Source organism: Neoarius graeffei, chromosome 18, assembly GCF_027579695.1.
Source record: "Neoarius graeffei isolate fNeoGra1 chromosome 18, fNeoGra1.pri, whole genome shotgun sequence".
NCBI classification, from domain to species: Eukaryota; Metazoa; Chordata; class Actinopteri; order Siluriformes; family Ariidae; genus Neoarius; species Neoarius graeffei.
This window is the reverse complement of record NC_083586.1, coordinates 34,343,035-34,370,050: the sequence shown is the minus strand read 5'-3', so window position 1 is coordinate 34,370,050 and position 27,016 is coordinate 34,343,035. Positions and strand designations below refer to the sequence as shown.

Sequence of the window (27,016 nt, the reverse complement as noted above, 5' to 3'; positions counted from 1 at the left end):
AAAATTTGTTTTACATAGACTTATATTTAGTACAAAATACTGTATATGTTATATAAATATATGGATGTCGGTGTTTACGTAAATGAGGAAGTAATTCTAATGTCTCATCTCATTATCTCTAGCCGCTTTATCCTTCTACAGGGTCGCAGGCAAGGTACACCCTGAACAAGTCGCCAGGTCATCACAGGGCTGACACAGACAACCATTCACACTCACATTCACACCTACGGTCAATTTAGAGTCACCAGTTAACCTAACCTGCATGTCTTTGGACTGTGGGGGAAACCGGAGCACCCGGAGGAAACCCACGCGGACACGGGGAGAACATGCAAACTCCACACAGAAAGGCCCTCGCCGGCCACAGGGCTCAAACCCGGACCTTCTTGCTGTGAGGCGACAGCGCTAACCACTACACCACCGTACCGCCCTTAATTCTAATGTTTGTAAACAAATTAACTGATAATGTTTAACCTGTCAGAAAATCTTTTTGTTCCACTTTCGACCCACTTTAATTATTTTCGTAGATCACATTTTGTTAATGGGGCGGCACGGTGGTGTAGTGGTTAGCGCTGTCGCCTCACAGCAAGAAGGTCCTGGGTTCGAGCCCCGTGGCTGGCGAGGGCCTTTCTGTGCGGAGTTTGCATGTTCTCCCCGTGTCCGCGTGGGTTTCCTCTGGGTGCTCCGGTTTCCCCCACAGTCCAAAGACATGCAGGTTAGGTTAACTGGTGACTCTAAATTGACCGTAGGTGTGAATGTGAGTGTGAATGGTTGTCTGTGTCTATGTGTCAGCCCTGTGATGACCTGGCGACTTGTCCAGGGTGTACCCCGCCTTTCGCCCGTAGTCAGCTGGGATAGGCTCCAGCTTGCCTGCGACCCTGTAGAAGGATAAAGCGGCTAGAGATAATGAGATGAGACATTTTGTTAATCATTCGTTGTTGTTTGTATTAATTTCTAGTTTTGTAGTTTACCAATAAATGTCAACAGGGACTTGACATTGGAACCACATGAAAAACCAGGTCAAAGGTCGCATGTCATTCCTTGAACTAAACTATAAAATGTCTACTGATATTGTAATATGTGGTAGATATTTACAACAAACTGTAAAAAAAAAATCTGAATGGAATAGAAAAATCTGAATATTTCAAGCATATAATTTTTTATATGCTAGGAATTTAATTCTGGTCTAATTCTATTTATTGTACTAGGATTCCAAATACTCTATAAACATTCCATTCTGTTACGAATCAGAAAAAAATGATTAAAATCACAGCATTTTAATTTTTTTAAAGTCCTTCATCTACTTCAACAATGTTACACAAAGATCAATCCATAACAGTTGTAAATGCCGCTTTTCCACTACCAACGCGGCTGAGTCGGGCTGAGCCGTGCGGTGCTGAGTTGGGCTGAGTCGAGCTGAGCGGGGCTGTTGGAGTTGCATTTCGACTACAACCGCGCTGAACCGTGCTGGCTGGAAGTGGGTGGACACATTGGGTGGAGTTAGCGAAAGTGGGTGGACGTCACGTGATGTCGTTAGGCGGCGCAAACAGTGACATCAGTGACCTTTTAAGCGGTAGTCTCACGACCCGGATAGTAAACAATAAACATGGAGGACATGGAGTCGTTAGTGTTGCTGGTCTTGGTGCTGTGGCTTGTTGTCACCGACAACGCCAACAGATACTGGCAAGAGCGTATAGATGAGGCGAGGCGCATAAGGCTTCAGAAATTCTCGTAATTCGTAATTATTCTTCTTCCGGGTTTACGGTGTTTACAGATCCCAGTGTGCTCGCGGGGCGTGTGTGGGCATGTGAGGACACTCCTCCTTACCAATCAGTGCACAGGGGAGTGTCTGCTCACGCCCCTAGCCCCACTCGGCTCGGTTTGGCTAGCTTCAGCCCCACTCCAAAACCGTGCGAGTTTTGGGTGCTGAGCAGGGCTGAAGCGAGCTGAGTTGTGCTGTTCTGAGGTAGTCGAAACACGAGCCGTGTCGGGCTGAAGTGAGCTGAAGCGAGCTGAAAAAGGGTAGTGGAAAAGGGCCATTAATTCCACAGGGTGTCAATAATGGTGGACACCGGTGAAAGTGATCACTATTATCGACACCTCACGTGACTTCTCAAACGCGCGTTTAGATACAAAACGGTGACTGTCAAATGAAAGAGTAAGAAACAAAGCAGGTTTCGACAAGGAGATCATGAAATATCTGGGAATTTGCGAAGTAAAAACATGTCCATGATCTTTCCACCATGCTTACCTGCGATTATAATGTCCGGGTTTTTCTCAAATTGCTGATCGTGATAAAAAAAAATTCCATCTCAGGTAACGAGCTGTGTCATCAGACAAGATCAAAGGGCGAAGAGGGTCTTCGGGTTGATTAATTAACCACTAATAACTGTTGTAGCTGAAACTCACCTTTGTAAAATTGTTTTTTATTGATAAATCTGAAAAGGTGCTGATAATTATGGACTGTCGATAATTGTAGCCGCCGCTCTATGAGTCAAAAGTTTGGACACACCTTTAAATGTGATGTTTTTTCCGCTTCATGTCTTAAAGTAATGATGGATGTCGTTTCTCTTTCCTTAGTTGAGCAGTTCTTGATATAATATGGATTACTACAGTTGTGGAATAGGGCTATTTACTGTATATTTATTATTTATTGTTTACTGTTTGATCTCAAACGCATGAAGAAGGCAAAAATTGCACTAATTACCTTTTGACAAGGCACCTGTTAATTGAAAAGCATTCCAGGTGACTACCTCATGAAGCTGGTTAAGATAATGCCAACAGTGTGCAAAGCGTCATCAGGGTAAACACTGGCTACTCTGAAGAGTCTAAAATATGAAACTTTTTTTATGCTTTCTTGTTTACTATATAATTCCATATATGCTCCATATGTTATTTCATAGTTTTGATGTCTTCGATATTGTTCTACAATGTAGAAAATAGTCCAAATACAGAAAAACCTATGAATGAGTAGAGTAGGGGTGTACAAACTTTTCACCGGTACTACTGTATAATTGAAGCGTCAGCATGACGTGCAGCTTTAATTCAAGGGATTTAACAAATAAACATCACGTCAACAGCTTAGGAATTACAACCATTTTTTTTTTTTACATAGTCCCTCCATTTTCACAGGCTCAAAAGTAATTGGACAATTGACTGATAAGCACTTTCATGGCCAAGTATGATGTGTTTCCTCATTATTTCATGACAGATTAAGGTGATAAAAGCTCTGGAGTCAATTCCAAGTGTTGCATTTGGATTTGGCAGCTGTTCGTGGGAACTCTGGGAACAATATGCCGTTCAAACCGGTGTCAATGCAAGTGAAGTGAATATTTTTTTACTCAGCACCTTGAATTCATTGACTTCAATCACACCTTGATGGCTTTATTTCAAATCCATTGCATTGGTGTACAGACACAAACGTACCAAAATTGCGTCAGTGTCCAAATACTTATAGACCTGGCGGTGTAAGAATTTAATTTGTTTTTTGAACAGCTTTTATAATTTCTGCTTAGTGTTGTACAGAGTAAAGTTATTCGGGCAAAATGTAACAGAAGTCACGTGTCTTCAGTTTCTGACCTTTTACGCGAAGGCTTGAGTTCCCTGCAGTAGCAGTTATCAAGCTTTGTGGCAATAAATCACTGCGCAAACAGTGCCATTTGTTAATAATTTATTTACTATTTGGTTACTGGTTACACCGTTTTGTTATTATGTCATTACTACGTTTATTGGAAGCTAGAACCGAGTATCCTGTTCTACGGTATATACTGTTGAAACAGATTTGATGGAATAGATTTCCAAATTGAACAATAATAATAACAATAAAACAACACCTCGGCAGGAAGTCATGTCGTGAGGTCTGAATTAAAAGTTTGCATACAGTCCTGCATTTAGCAATCGCTTCATCTGGAAAAGGAAAAAGGAAGCACAAGTACATACATACATACCCTTTGTTGTCTTAATATCCCATAATCCTGTGCATCAGATTGGACACAGCAGCCAGACTAGATAAGGAAAATAGATCAGATATTTGCAATTATGTCTGAGCGCTGTTGAATTCTATATTCTGATTGGTCAGAAAGTTCATCCATTATCTGTAGCCGCTTATCTTGTGCAGGGTCGCGGGCAAGCTGGAGCCTATCCCAGCTGACTATGGGCGAGAGGCGGGGTACACCCTGGACAAGTCGCCAGGTCATCGCAGGACTGACACACAGAGACAAACAACCAGTCACACTCACATTCACACCTACGGTCAATTTAGAGCCACCAATTAATCTAGCCTGCATGTCTTTGGACTGTGAGGGAAACTGGAGCACCCGGCGGAAACCCACGCGGACACGGGGAGAACATGCAAACTCCGCACAGAAAGGTCCCCGTTGGCCACTGGGCTCGAACACAGAACCTTCTAACTATGAGGCGACAGTGCTAACCACTACACCACCATGCTGGTCCTGGTCAGAAAGTGTTGATTAATTTTCTAGAATGGTAGCTCTGACAGTAGTCCTGTCTAACAAGATAAGATTGACTGATAAAAAAAAACACAAATGTAAAACTAACCGTGCTGTTATTTAACAAATAAAAAAGGGTAATCATTGTTACAGTGATTCTTTCTATAATAAGTTTAATTGACGTTTATGGACAGATTCTCCAGTGTCAGAGCTTTGTAACAGTGAGTATGGTTCAGCAGTGAAACAGATTTTGCACTTTACAGCTTCTCACTATCATGATGAGCTGAATTTTTTTTTTTTTTGTCTCAGTTAAAGAGGGATAAAAAAGAGGCTGGTGAGATCATGACTGTTTACAGGTGCTGTAATGTAAGGAATAACAGTAAATAACTTGCTTCATGGATGTTACACTATGAATTTAATTCCATTTTTAAGATGCAATAGCGGGCGGCACGGTGGTGTAGTGGTTAGCGCTGTCGCCTCACAGCAAGAAGGTCCTGGGTTCGAGCCCCGGGGCCGGCGAGGGCCTTTCTGTGTGGAGTTTGCATGTTCTCCCCGTGTCCGCGTGGGTTTCCTCCGGGTGCTCCGGTTTCCCCCACAGTCCAAAGACATGCAGGTTAGGTTAACTGGTGACTCTAAATTGACCGTAGGTGTGAATGGTTGTCTGTGTCTATGTGTCAGCCCTGCGATGACCTGGCGACTTGTCCAGGGTGTACCCCGCCTTTCGCCCGTAGTCAGCTGGGATAGGCTCCAGCTTGCCTGCGACCCTGTAGAAGGGTAAAGCGGCTAGAGATAATGAGATGAGATGAAGATGCAATAGCTTGTATACACTGTCTTGCAAAAGTACCCCCCCGTGTTTGTCCTGTTTTGTTGCATTACAAGCTGGAATTAAAATATATTTTTGGAGGGTTAGCACCATTTCGTTTATACAACATACCTATGGTACCACTTTAAAAGTGAAAATTGTTTTATTGTAACACAAACAATAATTTAAGATGAAAAAAATCGGAAATGTGCATAGGTATTCACCCCCTTTCATATGAAACCCCTAAGTAAGAGCTGGTCCAACCAGTTCACTTCATAAGTCACATAATTAGTTGATTAAGATCCACTTGTGTGCAATCAAAGTGTCACATGATCTGTCACATGATGTCTGTATAAATCAACCTGTTCTGGAAGGACCCTGACTCTGCAACACTACTAAACAAGCAACATGAAAACCAAGGAGCAAGGCTTTATGGAAGAGTGGCCAGAAAAAAGCCAGTGCTTAAGAAAACGCATTTGGAGTTTGTCCAACAGCATGTGGCAGACTCCCCAAACACATACGTAGAAGAAGATTCTCTGGTCAAGTGAGACTAAAATTGAGCTTTTTGGCCATCATGGGAAATGCCATGTGTGGCGTAAACCCAACACCCTGAGAACACCATTCCTACAGTGAAGCATGGTGGTGGCAGCATCATGCCGTGGGGATTAATTTTCATCTGCAGGGACAGGAAAGCTGGTCAGGACTGAAGGAAAGATGGATGGCACTAAATACAGGGCAATTCTGGAGGAAAACCTGTTTGAGTCAGCCAGAGGTTTGAGACTGGGACAAAGGTTCACATTACAGCAGGACAATGACCCTAAACATACTGCTAAAGCTACACTGGAGTGGTTTAAAGGGAAACATTTCAATGTCTTGGAATGGCCTAATCAAAGCCAATTGAGAATCTGTGGCATAAATTGAAGATTGCTGTACACCAACCCAACCCATCTAACTTGCACCAAAAGGTGGCTCTACAAAGTATTGACTTGTAGAGGAGGAATACCTATGTACACTCCAGATTTCTGTTTTTTTTTCATCTTAATTATTGTTTGTGTCACAATAAAACAACAGTTTTCACCTTTAAAGTGGTAGGCATGTTGTGTAAATCAAATGGTGCTAACCCCCCAAAATCCATTTTAATTCCAGTTTGTAATGCGACAAAACAGGACAAACACCAAGGGGGATGAATACTTTTACAAGACACTGTAGTCACAAAATATTTGTTTGATTATCTACAGCAGTGCTTTATCTTTTTTTTGTCATCTTACCTCAGACTTTGGGGCTAATAGCTCTCATTGTCTTGCCAGCAGAGTGACGTATTTCTCCCTCCACAGTCTCAAGCTGTTTACAGATACCATTGTAGGTTTCAAAGCATTACAGATTGCTAGAATATACAGATAGGTCTTTTTCTGACAGATTTTGTTAATAATTTTGACTTGAGCTCCTCTTACAGATTTGTAGAGCCTTTTTTCCCCCATTACTTCTCACATAGAAGTGTTTGAGTAGTGCACATACTGTACACTGTGTTCTGTACTCATCAGGACCATGTGGCCAAGGCCTCTGAGGCCCTCAGGCGAATGGACCTGTAGCTCATGAATCTTATGTGAGGGGGCAAAACAGAGGGAGAGGAACGATGGAAAGAAGCTTAAGAAGAATATGACATTCTTTGAGCTAGAAAGTGGGTGAAAAAATAACTGAAGAAGAGGAGTTGGTAAACCAATTTGGGACTCACTAACCATCATGTTCGATGTGACATTGGAAAAGCCGAAGAAACAAACACCTCAGTATTGAAGATAAAGTGATCCACTTGGATGACGTGATATCAGAGTATCGAAAACAAGGAATGGGCCTCATTTATGAATTATTTAATAAAGCAGCAGTGTAAATGTTTGCATAAGCCAAACCAAACTAAAAAATTCTGTTGGATTTACAGAAGTTTTGTTAGGGTTTTGCTGGGATTCGAACCTGGTTCGTTGGTGTGATAATCCAGCAAACCCCCACTAGGCCACCAGGGGGATGACTCAAATGCAGAGGCGTGAGGCGGAAGTAGAAAAAGAATCAAAAGGTTTATTTAAACTATATACACTATATACAGGGCAAAACAAAAGACAAAAAAAAAAACCAAAGAGTATAATCCAAAAGAAAAGCAAAGTGCAAAAATTCAAAAGCTAAGAAGATCAAAAAACACAGTACAAAGGAAACTGGAGATAAACATAACAGCACAAAGACTCCGTGACAAGAGGACTGAACTCAGGGGTATAAATAGACAAACTAATTAAGGACACAGGTGAAGATAATTAGGCAATTAACACAAACACAAAACACAGGAACAGTGGCGGCCTCTAGAGGCCAAAATAAACACGACATGAAAAGGAAATAACAGCGGCCTCTAGAGGCCAAAACAGTCCTAGTCCTAACAGGACCCCCCCCTCTAGGAGCGTCTCCTGACGTTCCCAGGGCGATCCGGATGGGCCGAATGGAAGTCCCGACATAGTTCTTTATCAAGGACATCCCGAGCAGGAACCCAGCAGCGCTCCTCAGGACCATAGCCCTCCCAGTCCACCAGATATTGCAACCCGCCGCGGACCCGGCGGGAGTCAAGCAGGCGATTCACAGTGAACACAGTCTGCCCCTGGAAGATGCGGGGGGGTGGGGGGTTCCTAGGGGCAGGGGCATACGTAGACGTCAGTACGGGCCGTAACAGGGAAACATGGAAAGTGGGGTTGATCCTCAGAGTCCGGGGCAACTGGAGCCGGTAGGAGACAGGGTTCACCCTGCGCACCACCTTGAAGGGGCCAATGTAGCGAGGAGCAAGCTTGCGGTTCTCCACCCGCAGTGGAAGGTCCTTAGTGGACAGCCAAACACGCTGCCCAGGGCGGAAAGCGTGTGCAGGTCTTCTATGGCGGTTGGCCTGAGTCTGGTTGGTTCTGGAGGTCTGTATGAGGGTCTTCCTGACCTTGCTCCAGGTCTTGCGACACCGTCTCACATATTGGTTGACCGAGGGCACCCCCGCGTCCTCCTCCTGGTCCGGGAACAGAGGTGGCTGGAACCCGAATTGGCACTGGAATGGCGACAGCTTGGTGGCCGATGACTGCAGGGTGTTGTGGGCGTACTCCGCCCATGGCAGCCAGGTGCTCCACGATGTCGGGTTATCCATAGCCAGGCCTCGCAGGGTGGTTTCCAGGTCCTGGTTGAGCCTCTCCGTCTGACCATTGGACTGTGGGTGAAACCCAGAGGAGAGGCTGGCAGTGGCTCCGATGACCTTGCAGAACCCGTGCCACACTCGGGAGGAGAACTGGGGCCCTCGGTCTGAGACGATGTCCTGTGGAAGACCAAAGACTCGGAAGACATGATTAAACAAAAGTTTCGCAGTTTCAAGAGCAGAGGGGAGTTTGCACAGTGGTATGAAGCGGCAGGCCTTGGAGAATCTGTCAACTAAGACCAAAATGACCGTGTTACCTTGTGACTCAGGGAGACCCGTGATAAAGTCGACTGCCACGTGGGACCAGGGACGCCGGGGAATGGTCAGAGGATGCAGGAGACCCTGGGGACGCTGTCGTGGGTTCTTGGTTCTGGTGCAAACCTCACAGGACAGGACAAATGACCTTACTTCCTGCTCCATGTTAGGCCACCAGAAGCGTCTTTTCAGGAAGTCCAGGGTCCTCCGAGCTCCCGGGTGGGCGGTGAGAGGGGAAGAGTGACCCCACTGGAGAACCTTGGCCCGGGCTTGATGTGGGACGTACAAGAGGCCTGGTGGCCCCGTCCCAGGACCGGGGTCCTGGCGTTGGGCTCGTCGGACAGCCTCCTCAATACCCCAGCGGACAGGGGCCACAATCCGGGACACAGGGATAATAGGCCCGACTTCATTCTCCCTGTTAGTGGCAGAGAACAGTCTGGACAGTGCGTCAGGTTTGGTGTTCTTGGAGCCGGGGCGGTATGAGAGGGTGAAGTCAAATCGACTGAAAAACAGGGCCCACCTAGCCTGTCGAGGGTTCAGTCTCTTGGCTTGCTGGAGGTACTCCAGGTTCTTGTGGTCAGTCCAAACCAGGAATGGATGTTGTGCTCCCTCCAGCCAGTGCCTCCACTCCTCAAGGGCCAGTTTGACCGCTAGCAGTTCTCGATCCCCCACATCGTACCGGGACTCAGCAGGACTCAGGCGGTGGGAGAAGTAAGCGCAGGGGTGCAGCTTTCCTTCCGAACGTTGAGAGAGCACCGCGCCGACACCACTGTCCGAGGCGTCCACCTCCACGATGAATGGTTGGGAGGTGTCCGGGAGAACCAGAATGGGTGCCGTGCAGAAGCGGTCCTTGAGGTCTTTGAACGCCTTTTCTGCCTGAGGAGACCAGCCATAAGATCCACCTGTCCCTTTGGTGAGGTCTGACATGGGTGCTGCCACAGAACTGAAGTTCCTGATGAACTTGCGGTAGAAGTTAGCGAATCCTAAGAACCGCTGAACCTCCTTAACGGACTTGGGAGTAGGCCAATCCCGGACGGCCAGGGTCTTGGCAGGGTCCATTTGGAGTTGGCCTGTCCGTACAATAAATCCCAGAAAGGAGACCTCGGGAACATGAAATTCGCATTTCTGGGCCTTGGCGAACAGATTGTTCTGTAGCAGCCTCTGGAGAACCTGGCGGACATGGTGGCGGTGCTCCTGCACGGTCTTGGAAAAGATAAGGATGTCGTCGAGGTAGACAAAAACGTATAGGTTAATCATGTCCCTTAAGACGTCGTTGATTAGGGCCTGAAAAACAGCTGGTGCGTTGGTGAGTCCGAAGGGCATCACCTGGTATTCGTAGTGCCCAGACGGGGTGTTAAAGGCAGTCTTCCACTCGTCTCCCTGTCGGATACGGATGAGGTGGTATGCGTTCCGTAGGTCCAACTTGGTGAAGACGGTGGCGCCTTGGAGCAGGTCGAAAGCTGTGGACATCAGCGGAAGGGGATATCGGTTGCGCACAGTGATCTTATTCAGGCCCCTGTAATCAATACATGGTCGGAGCCCCCCATCCTTCTTGCCGACAAAGAAGAAGCCGGCTCCAGCAGGTGAAGTGGAGGGTCGAATAAACCCAGAGACCAGGGCATCTTTGAGGTATTCCTCCATGGCCTTGCGTTCTGGCTGAGAGAGTGAAAACAGTCTGCCACGAGGAGGGGTAGTCCCAGGGAGCAAGTCGATGGCACAGTCGTAGGCCCGGTGCGGAGGAAGAACGGCGGCCCTGCTCTTGCTGAATACCTCCTTGAGATCCCAGTACTCTGTGGGAACTTGAGATAACTCGGTGAGATCAGGGGGCTCGGCAGGAGACACAGGAGAGCTAGAGAGCAGACAAGAGGCATGGCATGCAGGGCCCCATTCCACAACCTGGCTTGTTACCCAGTCTATGCGAGGGTTGTGGCGAGTAAGCCAAGGAAGGCCTAGAATAACTGGGAACTCAGGTGAAGGAATCAGGTGCAGGGATATTTCTTCCTTGTGACCTTGAGACTGGAGGAAGACTGGAGAAGTAACTTGAGTGACTCTTCCATCACCTAACGCTTGGCCATCGAGGGCAGACACAGACAGAGGGACTTCAAGAGGTGCAGTAGGTATATTGATGCTTTGGGCGAAGTGAATATCCATAAAGTTCCCAGCCGCCCCTGAGTCTATCAAAGCTTGACAAGAGTGGACAGACTCACCCCAGGAAATGGAGACCGGGATGTAGATTCCTTGGCCAGGGAGTCCGGGAGAGAGGGTAGGCCCCGTCACAACCCTCCCTCGGCTGGACGGGGCGGTCCTTTTCCCAAGAGTTCGGGACATGATGCTCGGAAGTGACCAGGCTTGCCACAGTAGATGCAGCACTTGTCCCTCCTTCTGCACTCCCTCTCAGATGCGGAGAGGCGAGTACGACCCACTTGCATGGGTTCTGGACAGTCACTGAAGGAGGTAGACGGTCTCCAGGTAGAGGTAGGGAGGCTGGGGGGGCTCAAGGCTTGGTGGCGTTCTCTCATCCTGTTGTCCAGACGAATAGCATGTGAGATGAGGGTTTCGAGGTCACTTGGGCATCCAATAGAGGCCAGACCGTCCTTGATGGGGTCAGACAGACCATGGTGGAAGGCTGACACCAGGGCAGTCTCGTTCCATCCACTTACTGCTGCGAGTGTTCGGAACGAGATGGCGTAATCTGCGACGCTTCCTCCTTGCCGGATGGACATGAGCTTTCGGGCTGCGTCGGTACTGATGTCTGCCTGATCGAAGACCCGAAGCATCTCTTCAGAAAACAGCTGGAAATCAAAGCACTCAGGTCCCTGTCTTTGCCAGATAGCAGTAGCCCAGGCTCGCGCCTTACCAGCTAATAAGGTGATCACAAAGGCAATCTTGCGGCGATCCGTAGTGTAGGTGGTAGGCTGAAGCTCAAAGGTGAGTTGACACTGGGTAAGGAACTCTCGGCACTCACTGTGCTTGCCGTCATACCTCTGTGGTGCAGGAAGGCTGGGTTCGCGAGGTGAAGAAGGCAGCATTGCAGGAGGCACTGGAGCAGGAGTGGGAGCTGGATCAGGAGCAGGAGATGCAGGCAGAGATGTCAGCTGTGCCAGGGTTTTCCCAATTTGCTGAAGCAGTTCCTCGTGGCGAGCGAGGGCCTCACGTTGGCTGGTGAGCGTACGTCCATGAGCGTCCATGGTCGCTCCGAAGCGTGTCAAAGCTGCCATAATTCCCTGAAGGTTGGCCGGGTAGACAGTTGAAGCAGCCTCTGCTGAGTCGGTCATGACGGAGTCTTTCTGTTAGGGTTTTGCTGGGATTCGAACCTGGTTCGTTGGTGTGATAATCCAGCAAACCCCCACTAGGCCACCAGGGGGATGACTCAAATGCAGAGGCGTGAGGCGGAAGTAGAAAAAGAATCAAAAGGTTTATTTAAACTATATACACTATATACAGGGCAAAACAAAAGACAAAAAAAAAAACCAAAGAGTATAATCCAAAAGAAAAGCAAAGTGCAAAAATTCAAAAGCTAAGAAGATCAAAAAACACAGTACAAAGGAAACTGGAGATAAACATAACAGCACAAAGACTCCGTGACAAGAGGACTGAACTCAGGGGTATAAATAGACAAACTAATTAAGGACACAGGTGAAGATAATTAGGCAATTAACACAAACACAAAACACAGGAACAGTGGCGGCCTCTAGAGGCCAAAATAAACACGACATGAAAAGGAAATAACAGCGGCCTCTAGAGGCCAAAACAGTCCTAGTCCTAACAAGTTTCAGAAACACTGATTTTGAATGCCAGGCACCAAGCAGCTTATTTGCATTTGGTGAAGCCAAACAGCTCACACAGCTAAGATAGACTTTCTCAGACATAAAGATTTATTTGGACTCACGTCTAAGGCAATACATTCAATATCTATATTATTTAACAGAATAAGAACATGTGAATGACTAAAGCTAAGGTCTCACGTAGCCGGAATCACTTCATGGTAGATGCCGGTAGATGATTTTGCCTTCCAGGGGTCAACTGGCACACGTTCTGGGCCCAACCATCGGAATACGTGAGGCCAGGGAGTGACCTTGACAACCGAGAGGGCGTGGCTTCCATCCTCTGAAAGTTTGGTTGTGTTGAAAATTGCCGTGGGTCAAGCGCTGGATGAATTCATTCATCACATCCGTAGCATCCTTGTGGCATACGTGAGGCTTACTGTAGCATTTCGTCACAACCATTGAGCTCAAAATGTTCACAGAACAACGTTCTGCAGAAAGTGAAAAGTTTGCCTATTTTGTCTTGCTGTGGCTATGCTATACTACAGCTGTGAACACCATACACACTGCCATCATTGTCACACGGCCATACGTTGCTATACGTCACTGCCGCCATTGGTTTACCGGTGTCTTCCGTCACTACCATCGTGGCTACTGTGGCTTCATTTGCATATTTACTCCGCTCAAATTGGTGCAACGGATCACCTCCAAAATCTACCGGACAGCACATTCGGAAGTGCACAGTACATTGCAGCTTGAGACATACCAGATCAGGCACTTATCGGTCACTTAGTGCTGGCTCGAATGAAGTACTGCACAGCACTAAGTGAAGATGCCGAGGCAAACGGAACTGTCCTCCATTTATACAGCTGCATTTTTAACTGAATGACTTTGTCTTATTTGTCATAATTTATGGATTTATGTTAGCTTTCTTTCTTTAACTTTTTCTTATTTAGTATTTCTTTAGTTAATTCCTTTAATATGAAATGACTGGGTTTCACAATCATTTCATTAAAGTTGTGCATGTAACTGCAGATACATAAGTAATTTAATTTGACAGCATAATCTGTATATTATGATGGTGTATTAGGGCCATTGTAAGTTAAAAAAGAACAGATTGAAGAAGAAGCCTTTATTTATCACATGCACACTTAAGCACAGTGAAATTTGTCCTCTGCATTTATCCCATCTGAAGCAGTGAACACACACAAGTGAGCAATGAGCACACACACAAACCCAGAGCAGTGGGCAGTTATGCTACAGCGCCCAGGGAGCAGTTGGGGGTTAGGTGCCTTGCTTAAGGGCACTTCAGCCCAACCTCAGCCTAAGGCCACCCCATGTTAACCTAACCGCATATCTTTGGACTGTGGGGGAAACCGGAGCACCTGGAGGAAACCCACACAGGCATGGGGAGAACATGCAAACTCCACACAGAAAGGCCCCCGGTGGTTGCTGGGCTCAAACCCAGAACATTCTTGCTGTGAGACAGCAGTGCTAACCACTACACCATCGTACCACTGTTACTTCCCTTTGCAAGGTTGGATTAACGTCATCACACCACAGACTCCACGGCTGAGCTGAGAGTTAGAGGAAATGCAGTCTTTCCTCCTCAATCGTGCAATCTAAAAGATTATTATACATACATGACACTTTTTTGATGGAATGAAAACGTGTTCTATTCCCTTCTTGCAGGTTTCATTAATTTGGTTTGATAGCATGCAATATTGGTAGCATATCGTTTATCCTACGTGTATTATATCACTCTACCCAATGGAGAACGAGTGTTAAATATGGTTTATGATATTGCATGGTTGTCAAGACAACTTGACATCACACATCTGAGACATAAAACTTCCGCGCTAGCAAGCGACTGTGACAATTTGTAAACAAACATGGCTGCTAGGTTTGCTTCATTAAATATGGAAGATTTTGAGAGAATTTTGAAAGAAAAAGATGCATTGAACACATGAAAGGAATGTGTATGTAATAATAATAATAATAATAATAATAATAATAATAATAATGGCTTTTTTGTGGTATATCAGATATATTCCATTCAGGTAGCATGATACTGAGTTCGTCTTCGACTCGTTCGATATCATGCTCGCTGAATGGAATATATCTGATATACCACGAAAAAGCCAGCCAATATTATTTAAATGAAGCACTAAGATGTTTTCAACTACGTTTCTCAGAATGCACTGCAGCCAGGAAGCACATGATTGTTGCACTTCCAGGATGCAGCGGGAGATGAATGTATAAAGTACACAGCTTTGTTTGTCCCTGTCCCTTTAAAATATATATATATATATATATATATATATATATATATATATATATATATATATTAGCTGTTTATAAATGTATAATTATTGCACAAAAGCAGTTTTCCATTACTTCCAGTGTGTGGATTCTTCACAAATGCCCAAATCTTTGTTACTTTGAAACGGCTGAGCTAAGAGTTATGGAAAATGAATATGAAAATGCAATATGAAAGAATAATAAACTGCGAAGAGATTTTCTCCTACATTTTCCCAAATGCACTGTAGCCAGGAAGCTGGGAAGCATGAGATTGTGACTTTAATCTCAGAATTTGAGGTTGTTGTTTTTTTCTTGGAATATTACCTCCTCCACCAGCTCTTTTTTTTTTTTAACTTCCAGTGGCCCTAATACATCATCATAGTATACTCAAGTGCAGTAACTCATCATGATTATTATGATTTGAAGCTGATCACCAGAGATTTACATTAATTAGTCTCCTTATGCGTGAATTTATACACAACCAGGAGCAGGACCAGGATACAACTTTCTTGTGTAAATGCTCCTACGAATGATTTACAAATAACTCTGTTTATCCGTGTCCAGTTTGATAAATGAGGCCCACTATGCAAAATCCTATTGCTGACGTAGCAAGTGTTCCAGTTTCTTCATGACTGCTTGTGCTGTTGCTCTTTTGATTACATCAGCTGTCTCTTCAGAACATTCCCATAACACTACATGATTGAAAAACAAAATTTCAATTCTTTTGGCTAATTTGCAGGAATTTGCAAAACATCACGATGGAAGTCAACCTAATGTCAAGATGAGGTTCATTACCCTGTTAACTAACCACAACATTGCACATTAGTTACACTTTTACACTTTCCGATGCACTGCCAAAGAAGTCATAGGGTTCAGATTTAAGATGCATTGAGAATAAAGACAAAATAAATAAATAAATAAATAACTTCTGTTGCGGGACAGAACTAGGTTGAAGGCTACAGCAAGAGCAACTTAATCATCTCACCATTTAATTAAAAGCAGCGTTTTGGCCTTTTAAGTCTACGGGCCAAAAAGCCTTTAGTCACAGTTAAGCCTGAGGACAGCGTGGCACTTGGCGAATATAGGAGAAAGTGCAGATGCTTTTGACGTGAGGTTCTGGCAGACGAGCCTCAGTTCCTCCTACTGCTTTTAATCCTTCTCCTTTTTATAAAGCAGTTTGTAGATACTATGTTTCAGGCCAGTGGAGTGGCTCAGCTTAAACCCTGCTTTATGATTGTGCATGATGTCGTGAATTAGTGAGGAAGAAAAGGGCTGTTTTTTACTTATAATTTTGGTTAAAAAAAAATGCACACAGATCTTGTCATCCAGAGATCTGTTTATCAGCATTGTTTACATTACTAATAATAATTGAGACCAAAGCAGAATATAGTTGATAAGGTATTTTAAAATGTTTCAAATCAAGAGATGGCCTTGTTCAATAGGATGTCCATTTTGCTGAGAAGAACAGGAGGGTTTAAAAAAAAAAAAGCCCCTATGAGCCGGAGGTTCTTTTGCTATCTCACATGTGCACAAACTCTTCCTCGTGCTGTGTTGTTCTGCTTAACGTTGCTCTCATTTGGCTCCGGATGCTGCTGTTGCGTCATCTTAACCGCAGAGGCTGTTTTTGAACATGCTGTGTCTGTTGTGGTTTTATGCACTGTCAGCTCAGCATCAAGTAGTAATACACCACGATGTACCATTCCCAGAGTGCAGGCGAGCCAAGAAAAAAAAAAAGGTTTGAGGAAAGTTCCTGAACTCATATTATATATATTTTACATCCACAAATGCTATATTTATAATATGAATGTGCACAATTATTACAAATGATTAAAGATTGTGTACATTTCATACATGAGGATATGAAGAAGGGAGGGCTTTGCAAAAACTGTGCACTCAGGGTATAAGGACAATTTATATAGCACCTTGCATGAGTATTCACTTTTCCACGTTATGAAGTATTGCAACATGGAATTGAAATAGACTTCATTTTCAATTTTACCGTTTGATTTAATGTGAAGGTGCATTTTTTTTAATGTGACATTCAAATTATTTAGTTCAACTGAAACGGCAGACATCTGTGGGTTGCATAAGTATTAACCTCTGTGGCTCAATGCTTGTTAGAACCAATTTTGGCTGTTATGACAGCTAGGATATGTCACTATCAGTTTTGCACATCTGGATCCTGATATTTTTACTTCTTCTTCTTCTTTTTCTTCTTGGCAAAAGAGTTGTCAGATTGCATGGAGACCATTGGTGTACAGCAGTGTTGCCACAGAGTCTCAATCTGTCAAGTCTGGGCTTTGATTGGACCATTTTATACATTCAGTTTCTTGGATTTGAACTACACTGGCATATCTTTGGGAATATCCTTAGGGTGGTTGTTGTTTTACCAAAAGGTGTACTTTCATTTGAGGTTGAGGTTACATGGCACAAGAAATTGCAAGGCTTTGTTTAAAAGTCTAAATTCATGACAAGTCCAAAGTCCCTTAGGACCTGATCTTCCCAAGACGTCTCCTGTCCCAGTACTCATCAGGCCCTTGAGGCACATTGGGTGGCACCGGTCTCCATTTCAGTAGCTCTCAGCCTCTCGCCTGTTACTTAGCTGGGGTTACAGTGGAGGGCCAGTCTTCTGGTAATCATAAGAGTTTGACTCCCTACTCGCATCTGTATTGTGGCATGCCTCACCAGATGGCAGTAGGTCCCATTTTGATAATGGTCTTTGGTATGACCCGATCGCGAGTAGAACTCACCACTAGGCCAACTCGTGGTCATTTATGACAAGTAATAAGAGTAAACTAACTCATAAACAGGTGAAGGAACCAATGACTAGGCCAGGCTTAAGGTTTACTTCGATAAATACAATCTCAGAAATGAACAGCAAGTATTTTCATGAGAGTTCTACGCTTTAATGGTAACATCAGATACTACACAGCACATCATAGTTTGTTTATCATTATTGTAAATGATTTAGGAAACACCATACACTGCAAAACCCGATAAGGTCACTGAGCTCAAAAATTTTATTGAAACCGATTACGTAAAAATTTTTGAGGTCAGTAACTTAAATTTTTTAAGGTAAGATTTCTTAAAAATTACAATTAAGTGTAACTATAGTGTAATTTTTAAGAAATCTTACCTTAAAAAATTTAAGTTACTTACCTCAAAAATTTTTACGTAATCGGTTTCAATAAAATTTTTGAGCCAGTGACCTTATCGGGTTTTACAGTGTATGACTGATTGCTCATGTAAACCAGATGCTTAGTATTTATTATTATTCACTTTTCTGTCATAGGGTGATTTCACATGGAATAGCCTGTCTGGGAGGAGTGTGCATCTCAAACCGGTGTCCATTCAGAGCCTGTCTGAGCTGGAGAGAGCCAGACTACAGGAGGTTGCCTACAACCACCTTCAACAGGACTATGACCTGGGCTGCCAGATTACCATCCCTAAAGGTATGAGCACCCCTAGCTTTCTGATTTATTAATGAATATGATGGATGTACAAATCCTGATATCACAATGTTCTCCAGCCATGCCTAATAGCTAGCCAACTAGTTACCTCCTAGTAAACTAGCTGTATGTATCTCAGGTAGCCGCATGCAGGATTTCAGTATCGATTTTGCAGTGTTCATTCATATTCACAATGAATTATATAACAAAAATCAGATGTGTCAAAATATACCACAGCACCTGAGATTTGCTATCATGAGCTAAGCTAGTCAACTAGCTAGCTAGGTAGTAAACTAGTATACATTGGCCAGAGGCTCCTTCCTGACTCATATCCATCACATTAACAGTTCACAGTGCAAGATACTGTATGGCGGCACGGTGGTGTAGTGGTTAGCACTGTAGCCTCACAGCAAGAAGGTCCAGGTTCGAGCCCCATGGCCGGCGAGGGCCTTTCTGTGCGGAGTTTGCATGTTCTCCTTGTGTCCGCGTGGGTTTCCTCCGGGTGCTCCAGTTTCCCCCACAGTCCAAAGACATGCAGGTTAGGTTAACTGGTGACTCTAAATTGACCGTAGGTGTGAATGTGAGTGTGAATGGTTGTCTGTGTGAATGGTTGTCTGTGTCTATGTGTCAGCCCTGTGATGACCTGGCGACTTGTCCAGGGTGTACCCCGCCTTTCGCCCGTAGTCAGCTGGGATAGGCTCCAGCTTGCCTGCGACCCTGTAGACAGGATAAAGCGGCTAGAGATAATGAGATGAGAATGAAGATACTGTATGTTGATGCCAGTAACACCCAGGATTCTGGGTGTCACATTGGTGCAGCGGGTAGCGTTTCTGCCGAACAGCTCCAGGTTTGATCCTGAGCTCAGGTGATGGTTGAAAAAACATGGGTTTCTTCCAGGTTCTCCAGGTTCCTCCTACTTCCCAAAAATTGACTGAATGTGTGCGTCAATGTCTATCCATGTTTGTGATTGACTGGCATCCCATCCAGGGTGTATTCCTGCCTCGTGCATAGCCTTCCCAGGATAATCTATGGAGTCACTCCGACCCTAGATAAAGCAGCGACTAAAGATGAATAATAAAGCAGGATAAAGAACTACTGAAGATGAATGTATGGACAAATTTCTTCCAAGAAATATGTAGGCCAGTCATGGAGAAATGTTTTATAACAGCTTCCTGGAAGAGCATGGAAAGACTTGAATACAGGATTCCTTCTGACCCACTGGACATGACACATAGTGTAGGCAGTTTAGAGTTTCATGGTCCAGCCTTCCTGCTTAACCAAGAGAACTGATTGCTTTGCCAAGTGCAGCTGTAGTACATACACTCACTGGCCACTTTATTAGGAGCTTGTTCTTGAGTCTAAGGTTCCTGTTCTTGGCTGGCAGGACTGGAACCCAATGTGGTCTTCTGCTGTTGCATGCTGAGATGCTTTTCTGCTCACCATGGTTGTAAAGAGTGATTATATGAGTTATTATATCCTTCCTGACGTGGGTTTCCTCTGGGTGCTCCGGTTTCCCCCACAGTCCAAAGACATACAGGTTAGGTTAATTGGTGGCTCTAAATTGACCATAGGTGTGAATGTGAGTGTGAATGGTTGTTTGTGTCTGTGTCAGCCCTGCAATAACCTGCTGACTTGTTGAGGGTGTACCCCACCTCTCGCCCATAGTCAGCTGGGATAGGCTCCAGCTTGCCTGCGACCCTGTAGTACAGAATAAGTGGCTACAGATAATGAATGGATGGATGGATGGATCTCCTTTCTGGCAGCTCGAACCAATCTGGCCATTTTCCTTTGACCTCTCTTATCAACACCCACAGAACTGTCACTCACTCAATGTTTTTTGCACCATTCTGTGTAAACTCTAGAGACTGTTGTGTGTGAAAACCCCAGGAAATCAGCAGTTTCTGAAATACTCAAACCAGTCCATCTGGCTCAAACCAACACCCATGCCACAGTGAAAGAAAGTCACACTTTGAGATCACAATTTTTCCCATTCTGATGTTTGAAATGAACATTAGCTGAAGCTCTTGATTTGTATCTGCATGATTTCATGCATTGTGCTGCTGCCAAGGGATTGGTTGATTAGAGAACTAAATAAAACAGCAGGTGTATGGGTGTTCCTAATAAAGTGGCTGGTGAGTGTATAACCACTGTGAGGTAAGTATTGTGTAATATTGAGATAGTGTAAAGTGTATTGCATGGCCTTTTTTTTTCTAACCATTCTCTGTGTGTTTATGTAATGGAGTACCTGAGTCTGAGTTTTGGAGAAACCTGCCAATAAAGATTGCATTATATCATTTGATGGTTTCAGTGGTGGCAATTTCTTGAACCCATACCATCATGCTGCATACCTAAAACACTGTTGTGGTTGTTTTACTTAACTGAGTGACTGTTTCTGAGTTTCTCAGTGAGGTGGGCTGAAACCCTGCCTGAGATGGTGTGCAAAAGCAATGCAAACTGTAACAAAGGAGAAGACAATGCGATGCCAAAAGGGGATATTGTGTGTTATAGTTCACGTGAGTTTGTTCACCTGACTCAAGTCTGTTTTGCTAAATTCCTGGCAGAGAGCTGTGAGAAAATTATTAAGGATACTGTTTGAGAGCTAAGACAGAGATGACTAACTTTATAGTCACTACATCGTCTAATTGTCTCATCCTTCTTAATTACAGAGACTAATCCACTCATTCACACTGTTTCTTCACAGTGCTTTAGTTTGGCTTTGATATAAGGTTTAATAGTGTATGGAACAGGTCTTGCTTTCAGCGTACTGTCTGGCATAACACATGTTCTTTATACAGCCAAGCCCATCACTAAACACATTTCGGAAGATTTACTGCATGTTTTGCAACCGTGTGCATGTCTTGACAATTCTGCTTAATCGTTTAGATCCATGCATGTCTTAATAATGCGAGAAAAATGCTTTTCATATATAGATAGAACTTTATCTATGGTCTTTTGAGCTCCAATATAATATGCACAAATGCTCTGTCTCAGACTATCAAGCCTGTTTGTGTGTTTTCTCAGATTCAGTTTAGCAGCCTTTTGGCACTATTTGTAGCAGCTTCTTTTTGTAGATTGTATCTGACAGCTGCTCAAGTGTCACTTTGTGATTGTACCACTTTTCCATCCAGCAACTGTATCAGACCAAAGTCTGGGACCAACATCACATTTACGCATTCTTTCTCAACCGACTCATGACTCTGTTTGTCTAAAGCATCTTCTATTTCATTCACATCACACAATTGGGTTTACTGAAGTATTTCTTTTTTAATCGTTTCTGTTTGGCGCTGACTTTTATTTCAATATGAATGTTCAATGTGACCTGGGTTTCCTGCAGCCTCTCCAGTTCATATCTTGTGTTTTAGCGATTGTTTCAAACCGTTTTGCGCTAAAACCGTGAGGTGAGGAGGCTGCACCTACAAAGTCGGCACTGCATGGTGCAAGGCAGCATCCCTTAGTGAGAGGCCCTGTCAATCGATGACACAGCAAAGCTGAGATGGCCGCAGGAACCAACTCATTGCATGTTCCGGAACTGGTGTTAGGTTGACTGCTAGAACCACAGTTTGCATACAGGTCAGGTCAGGCATGGTGTCTGCTACTGGTAACATGTAACCTAGTACTACCTGTCACATGGACAAGTGGTCGGCATCTAAACCATCTCCCTCGCCAGCATATGCTGGTGAGGAGCGTGTACATGTCACCCAGCAGGATTAAAAACAAGACCTGTCAAGGGGCGGATGGTGCGCTAAAAGAGGGCCATCAAATGCATTGAACTTCAGTTCTGTGTGGAAACACTTAGCATCTGTGCCTCTTTTGCTTCAGTTTTCTTTAAATGGTTACTTGTAGTCTGAAGATACTTCTTATATTCATATATTTTGTCCTTACTGCATTGAAATATTCAGATTTAGTAAAGGAACAAACTGTGCCATTGTTGTCCCTAGCCTTGATTGAATCCCACTGTAGAATCTGAATCTTTCAGCAATGATAAGGTGGGGGTTTTTTTGTTTGTTTGTTTTGTTTTTGTTCCTTGGACATTCATTTTGTACGAACAATCAGCAGGCTTATTAGGTGCAGTGGAATATTAGAATCTGTTGTGATATTTGTATCCTTTTCATTTGCTTCGGTTCGTTTCAGGATTTTCAAGCACACCAAATTGTTTGCATGTGTGAGTGTTTCTTGTATGCTCAGGAATTTGTCAGGGTGTGCTTTGATGGACATTTCCTGTTGGTTCTAACAGATTGTTTTAACTCTCAAGGCACCTCCAAGTGTAGTAATTTATGACAGAAAATGTACAGTACTGTTGTGTAGCATGGTGGCACAGTGGGTAGCCTTGTTCTCCAGCAAGTTAGTGTCTGTTCTCCGTTGTTCTCTTTGGGCTTCATTCGAATACTTGTCTGACATCCTATCAAGGGTGTATTCCAGCCTTGTGTCCAGTATTCCTGGGATAGGCTCTGGATCCATTGCAACCTGGACCAAGATAAATCACTTCCTGAAGGTGAATGAATGAATAGAATACTGTAATTGTTAACCCCAGGATCAAACATGGTTAAAGGCCAATTAATCAATGTCTTTATATTTCTTACATGCACTTATACTGCGGATCCATTGGCTTTTCTTGGCTTTCTGTGATTATAAAATACAATATGTTTTAAAATGTGTTTACATCATCGAAATAAAAACAAATCCACTGCTCACTGGTCTGAGTATGTTCTAGGAATCAGTGATTTTGTAAAGTTGGGAGGGAAACACCGTCTTTGTCTTTAATTGTTAACTCAGAGGCGTGTGTTGAATTTCTTTTGTGATTATAGAACAGTTGATGTGCATCATCTCTGTAACTCTACTACAGTGTATTCGAGTCCATTCAAAAATTAAACTAACTTCATGAAGGTACTATAAGACTTAGACTCTTCATGACATCATTTTATTGTCGATCTGTTCCAACCTGGAACAACTTAAACCATGGTTTATGGTTCCAAGAGCCAGGACCCCTGAGTTATTTGGTGCTAGCACTTGTCAAGTTTGACTGGTTTATACCAGGGGTTCTCAATCTTTTTTACTTTAAGGCACACCTATTCATACTTGTAACGAATCGGGACCCATTAAAAAAGATCCCCAATTATTTTGGCTTGTCTATTCTATTAGAATATAATAATCTACTGTAAAGTGTATTAATGGAATGCAACATCACTCCCTGTTACAAATGGGAGCCCAGGAATTAAATAAATACAATAAAAAACAAACTGTTTTTAATTGTAGATATTGTATTTAAAACTGCATGGATGTGCCAGAAGCCAACATAAAGCCATGCATTCAGGGCATTCTCAATCAAAAGGGATTAATGATCCAAAAGTGGAGTCTGGGCAATTAACACAAGAACTTATTGCCATGTTTGTATACAACAAATAACCAAGTTATTAAAACCAAGAAGTACACTCAAAAGAAGTGGATATAGAAACTACTCAATGGGATTAGATCCTTACACGTTAACAAAAAAGGATTTTTCCTACGAGTTGGAAAATTATCCATCCACTGAGTCCCCTGACATCTCAAACTACCTGGTGCCGCAGACATCTTTCTACATGGACACACAGATGAAAACCTGGAACAGCATGGAGCCGTACAACTTTTTATATGTGGCTGGGTTAAAGATCGGGGGATCAGGACACTACAAGATAGACAGCAGTAGACCGATCTAAGTGCAGGAAGAGTGTTTATTAGCGGGCGTGATATTTACAAAAACAAAGCACAAATGAAAGCAAAAACAACAACAACAACAACAACCAAAAACAGAGTATTTAAACAGCATTATAAACATGGCTTGAAACAAACGTGACAGTGATATTGTTGACAAGAACGTGCATAATGCGCTTTGAGTGCGTGCAGCCACTCGAGCTGCGCCAGACTCAAGCGTGGGAAGGCATGACAGTCAAGTGTTCACCTCCTGTGTGACCACAACTTTTAAATAATGTGTATATCACCACCGAAATGCCTCATTTTCATCGATAACCCATCGCAAAGCATCATGAGCTGTAGTGTGACCATAGCTTAATGAGATGGATGTCAGATACAACCCAGTAATTGTACCCTACTATGAGTCAAAATTAGCTTTAACTTGGAAAAAAAAATGCGGCCCACTAGATGGTGCTTCCATTAGTGGGCCGTGGCCCAATGGTTGAGAAACACTGGTTTATACCAAGGAAGGTCAGTGTGAAAGCACCGTAGTTAACAATTTACACTAGCTCACAAGTGCTGTATTCAAAATTTTCTTTATGTAAACACCACTGGTTCCCACATTCATCAGTGGTTGATTTAGATTAGTTGTGTTCTCTGACCTGCCTTGTTTTTTTTTTTTGGAAGGTATTTCTCAGCCTTCCGACAAGAGCATTTTACCTCCAAAGTTGTCTGTAGTTCTCTCCCTTGCGCATATGACAGCCTCTACAGAATGGGTTTAGCTAGCCTTGCTGTGTCGCAGATATATCCACAGCATGGACAATGACAACTACAGGGCTTGAAAACTACACTATGTAACAATATGAGTTATTTTGGTTGCATCGTCCTGACTAGATCAATTAAGATCTTATGAAGGACCAGATGGAGAGCAGGGATTATTGAGAAGAATTATGCAAAAATTCATTAATTTTTTCTTCTTTATCCTGGCCTTTCCCGGGAACAGCGGTCACGAGGTGGGAATACAGTCTAGATGGGATGAAATTAAGCAGGTGTTAATGCAATTAAGGAACAATTAACACTAGAATTCTGGAGGGCTGCGAAAATTTTGTTCTAAGTCAAGCCCCACACAAGCTTACCCCTCCCTCTTCAGCGCAGTTATCTCCTTTGCAACTTTACATTGTTATGCACTTGTCGGTTTGAGAGAAGCAGCACTCTTATGTGTTGGTTGTGACAATTTGTTGATTGTTGGCCACCTTCTGTCTCGAGAGACAATGGTAAATGCGTGGGATTAGGGCACACAGTGCCTGCTTTGGCTGAAAAGTCCTATCTGCGAACCGCATGTTTTGCCGCAATTTGCACAGGTGAAACCATGCTGAGGTGCACGCCGTCAGCTTCGTTCTTTCTTAGCCGCATGCAGTTCTTCTTTTTTTCTCTCACTATTCATGATACAGTTTCTGAGTGCCTGCTTCCATTGCATGCGGTCCGCAACTAGGGTCTCCCAGGAATCGCAGCCAGTGTTACCTGCAGACAGGTCTTTCTTGCAGACATCCCTGTATCTCAGTTTTGGTCTACCATGAGGCCTGGCTCCACTTACGGTACAAGCTGGCCATAAAGCATGTCTTTCGGGATTCTACCATCCTGCACATGTCTGACATGCCCAAGCCAGCAGAGCCTTCTGTATTGCAGCATGGTGTACATGTTTGTCATGCCGGCTGTATCCAGGACAGCTTTGTTGGACACATGGTCCTTCCATGTCAGTCCAAGAATCCTTCGAAGGCAGCATTGATGGGAGGTGTTCAGCCTCCGTTCTTGGTGAGAATATAGTGTCCATGCTTCACTGCCATAAAGCAGTGTGTATGCACTTGTCGGTTTGAGAGAAGCAGCACTCTGATGTGTTGGTCGTGACACTACTGATTTGCTTATATCAATAAACTAGACTCCAAGAAGGTTCTAATGGTAGGTGATATTTGATATCTTAACTGCTGATCAAAAATTTCACATTGGATTCAATGCAGCTCATGAAAAATTTCAGAAGAAATGAGCCTGAACTAGTTCATTTTAATCTGTGTGAAATGAACTTTGAACGAGGGCAAATAAGAATGGTTAAAAAATCTTTAAATTGATGTGTATACTGTATGAATTAACAGTTGCATCTCATCACCATTGATTTGGTGATGAACAAAATGAATGTATTCACAGCAACATTTACATTACATTCATGGCATTTAGCAGACACTCTTATCCAGAGCGACGTAGAACATACCCAGAGCAGTTGGAGGTTTGGTGCCTTGCTCAAGAGCACTTCAGTCATTCCTGCTGGTCCAGGGAATCAAACCAGTGACCTTTTGGTCCCAAAGTTGCTTCTGTAACCATTAGGCCATTGCTTCCCCTTGAATCCCACATTTGAATCAGTTTTTTAATTCAGTTTTATTCTTGCATAAAAGCACACTTATTTGTACACCATCTGATACTGTCTTGAACCTTACGCATTCTGTGTATTACTCTTAAGTCAAGCACGTGCGAAGACTGTTTTTTTCTCTTTGTCAGGTGCTGCTTCGCTCAAACTGACCCGCACTGAACATTTGCATAGCAGTGTAAAGAGTCATAGGTGATAACTGTGCTGAAGATGGAGGGGTGAGCTTGTGTGAGGAAAAAGATGAGGGGCACCCCCTTTAGCTTAGGATAAAAACCTCAGAATTCTAGTGTTAAGCATAGCCAGTCAACCTTCCAGCATGTTTTTGGAAGATGGGATGAAAACTGCAAAAGCCTGGAGGAAACCCATGTACAGTTGTGGTCAGAGGTTTACATACAGTGACATGAATGTCATCTTGGATATAAATGTCATGGCAATATTTGGGCTTTCAGTAATTTCTTTGAACTGTCCTTTTTCTGTGGCAGAATGTACAGCATACATCTTTAATCAGAAAAAACACTAGAATTTGGTGCACAAATTTTAATTTTCTTTGGGTTTTCTGAAGTCAACACAGGGTCAAAATTATACATACAGCACACCTAATATTTGGGTAAAATGTCTCTTTGCAAGATTCACCTTGGCCAAACATTTTTGTTTATCATGAACAAGCTTCTGGCAGAATTCTGATTGGATATTTCACGAGTCTTCATGGTAGAAT

The 27,016-nt window shown here is 43.7% G+C and overlaps 1 protein-coding gene across 2 annotated transcripts in view; it reads left to right on the top strand.

Moving 5' to 3' along the window:
* The window catches only part of LOC132866138 (rho GTPase-activating protein 6), a 321,679-nt gene that overhangs the window by 226,335 nt on the left and 68,328 nt on the right, over positions 1-27,016 (top strand). For both annotated transcript variants that reach the window (XM_060898731.1, XM_060898732.1), the window contains exon 2: positions 18,062-18,221. In XM_060898731.1, the coding sequence (XP_060754714.1) occupies positions 18,062-18,221 (160 nt within the window). The remainder of the gene's footprint in view (positions 1-18,061; positions 18,222-27,016) is intronic.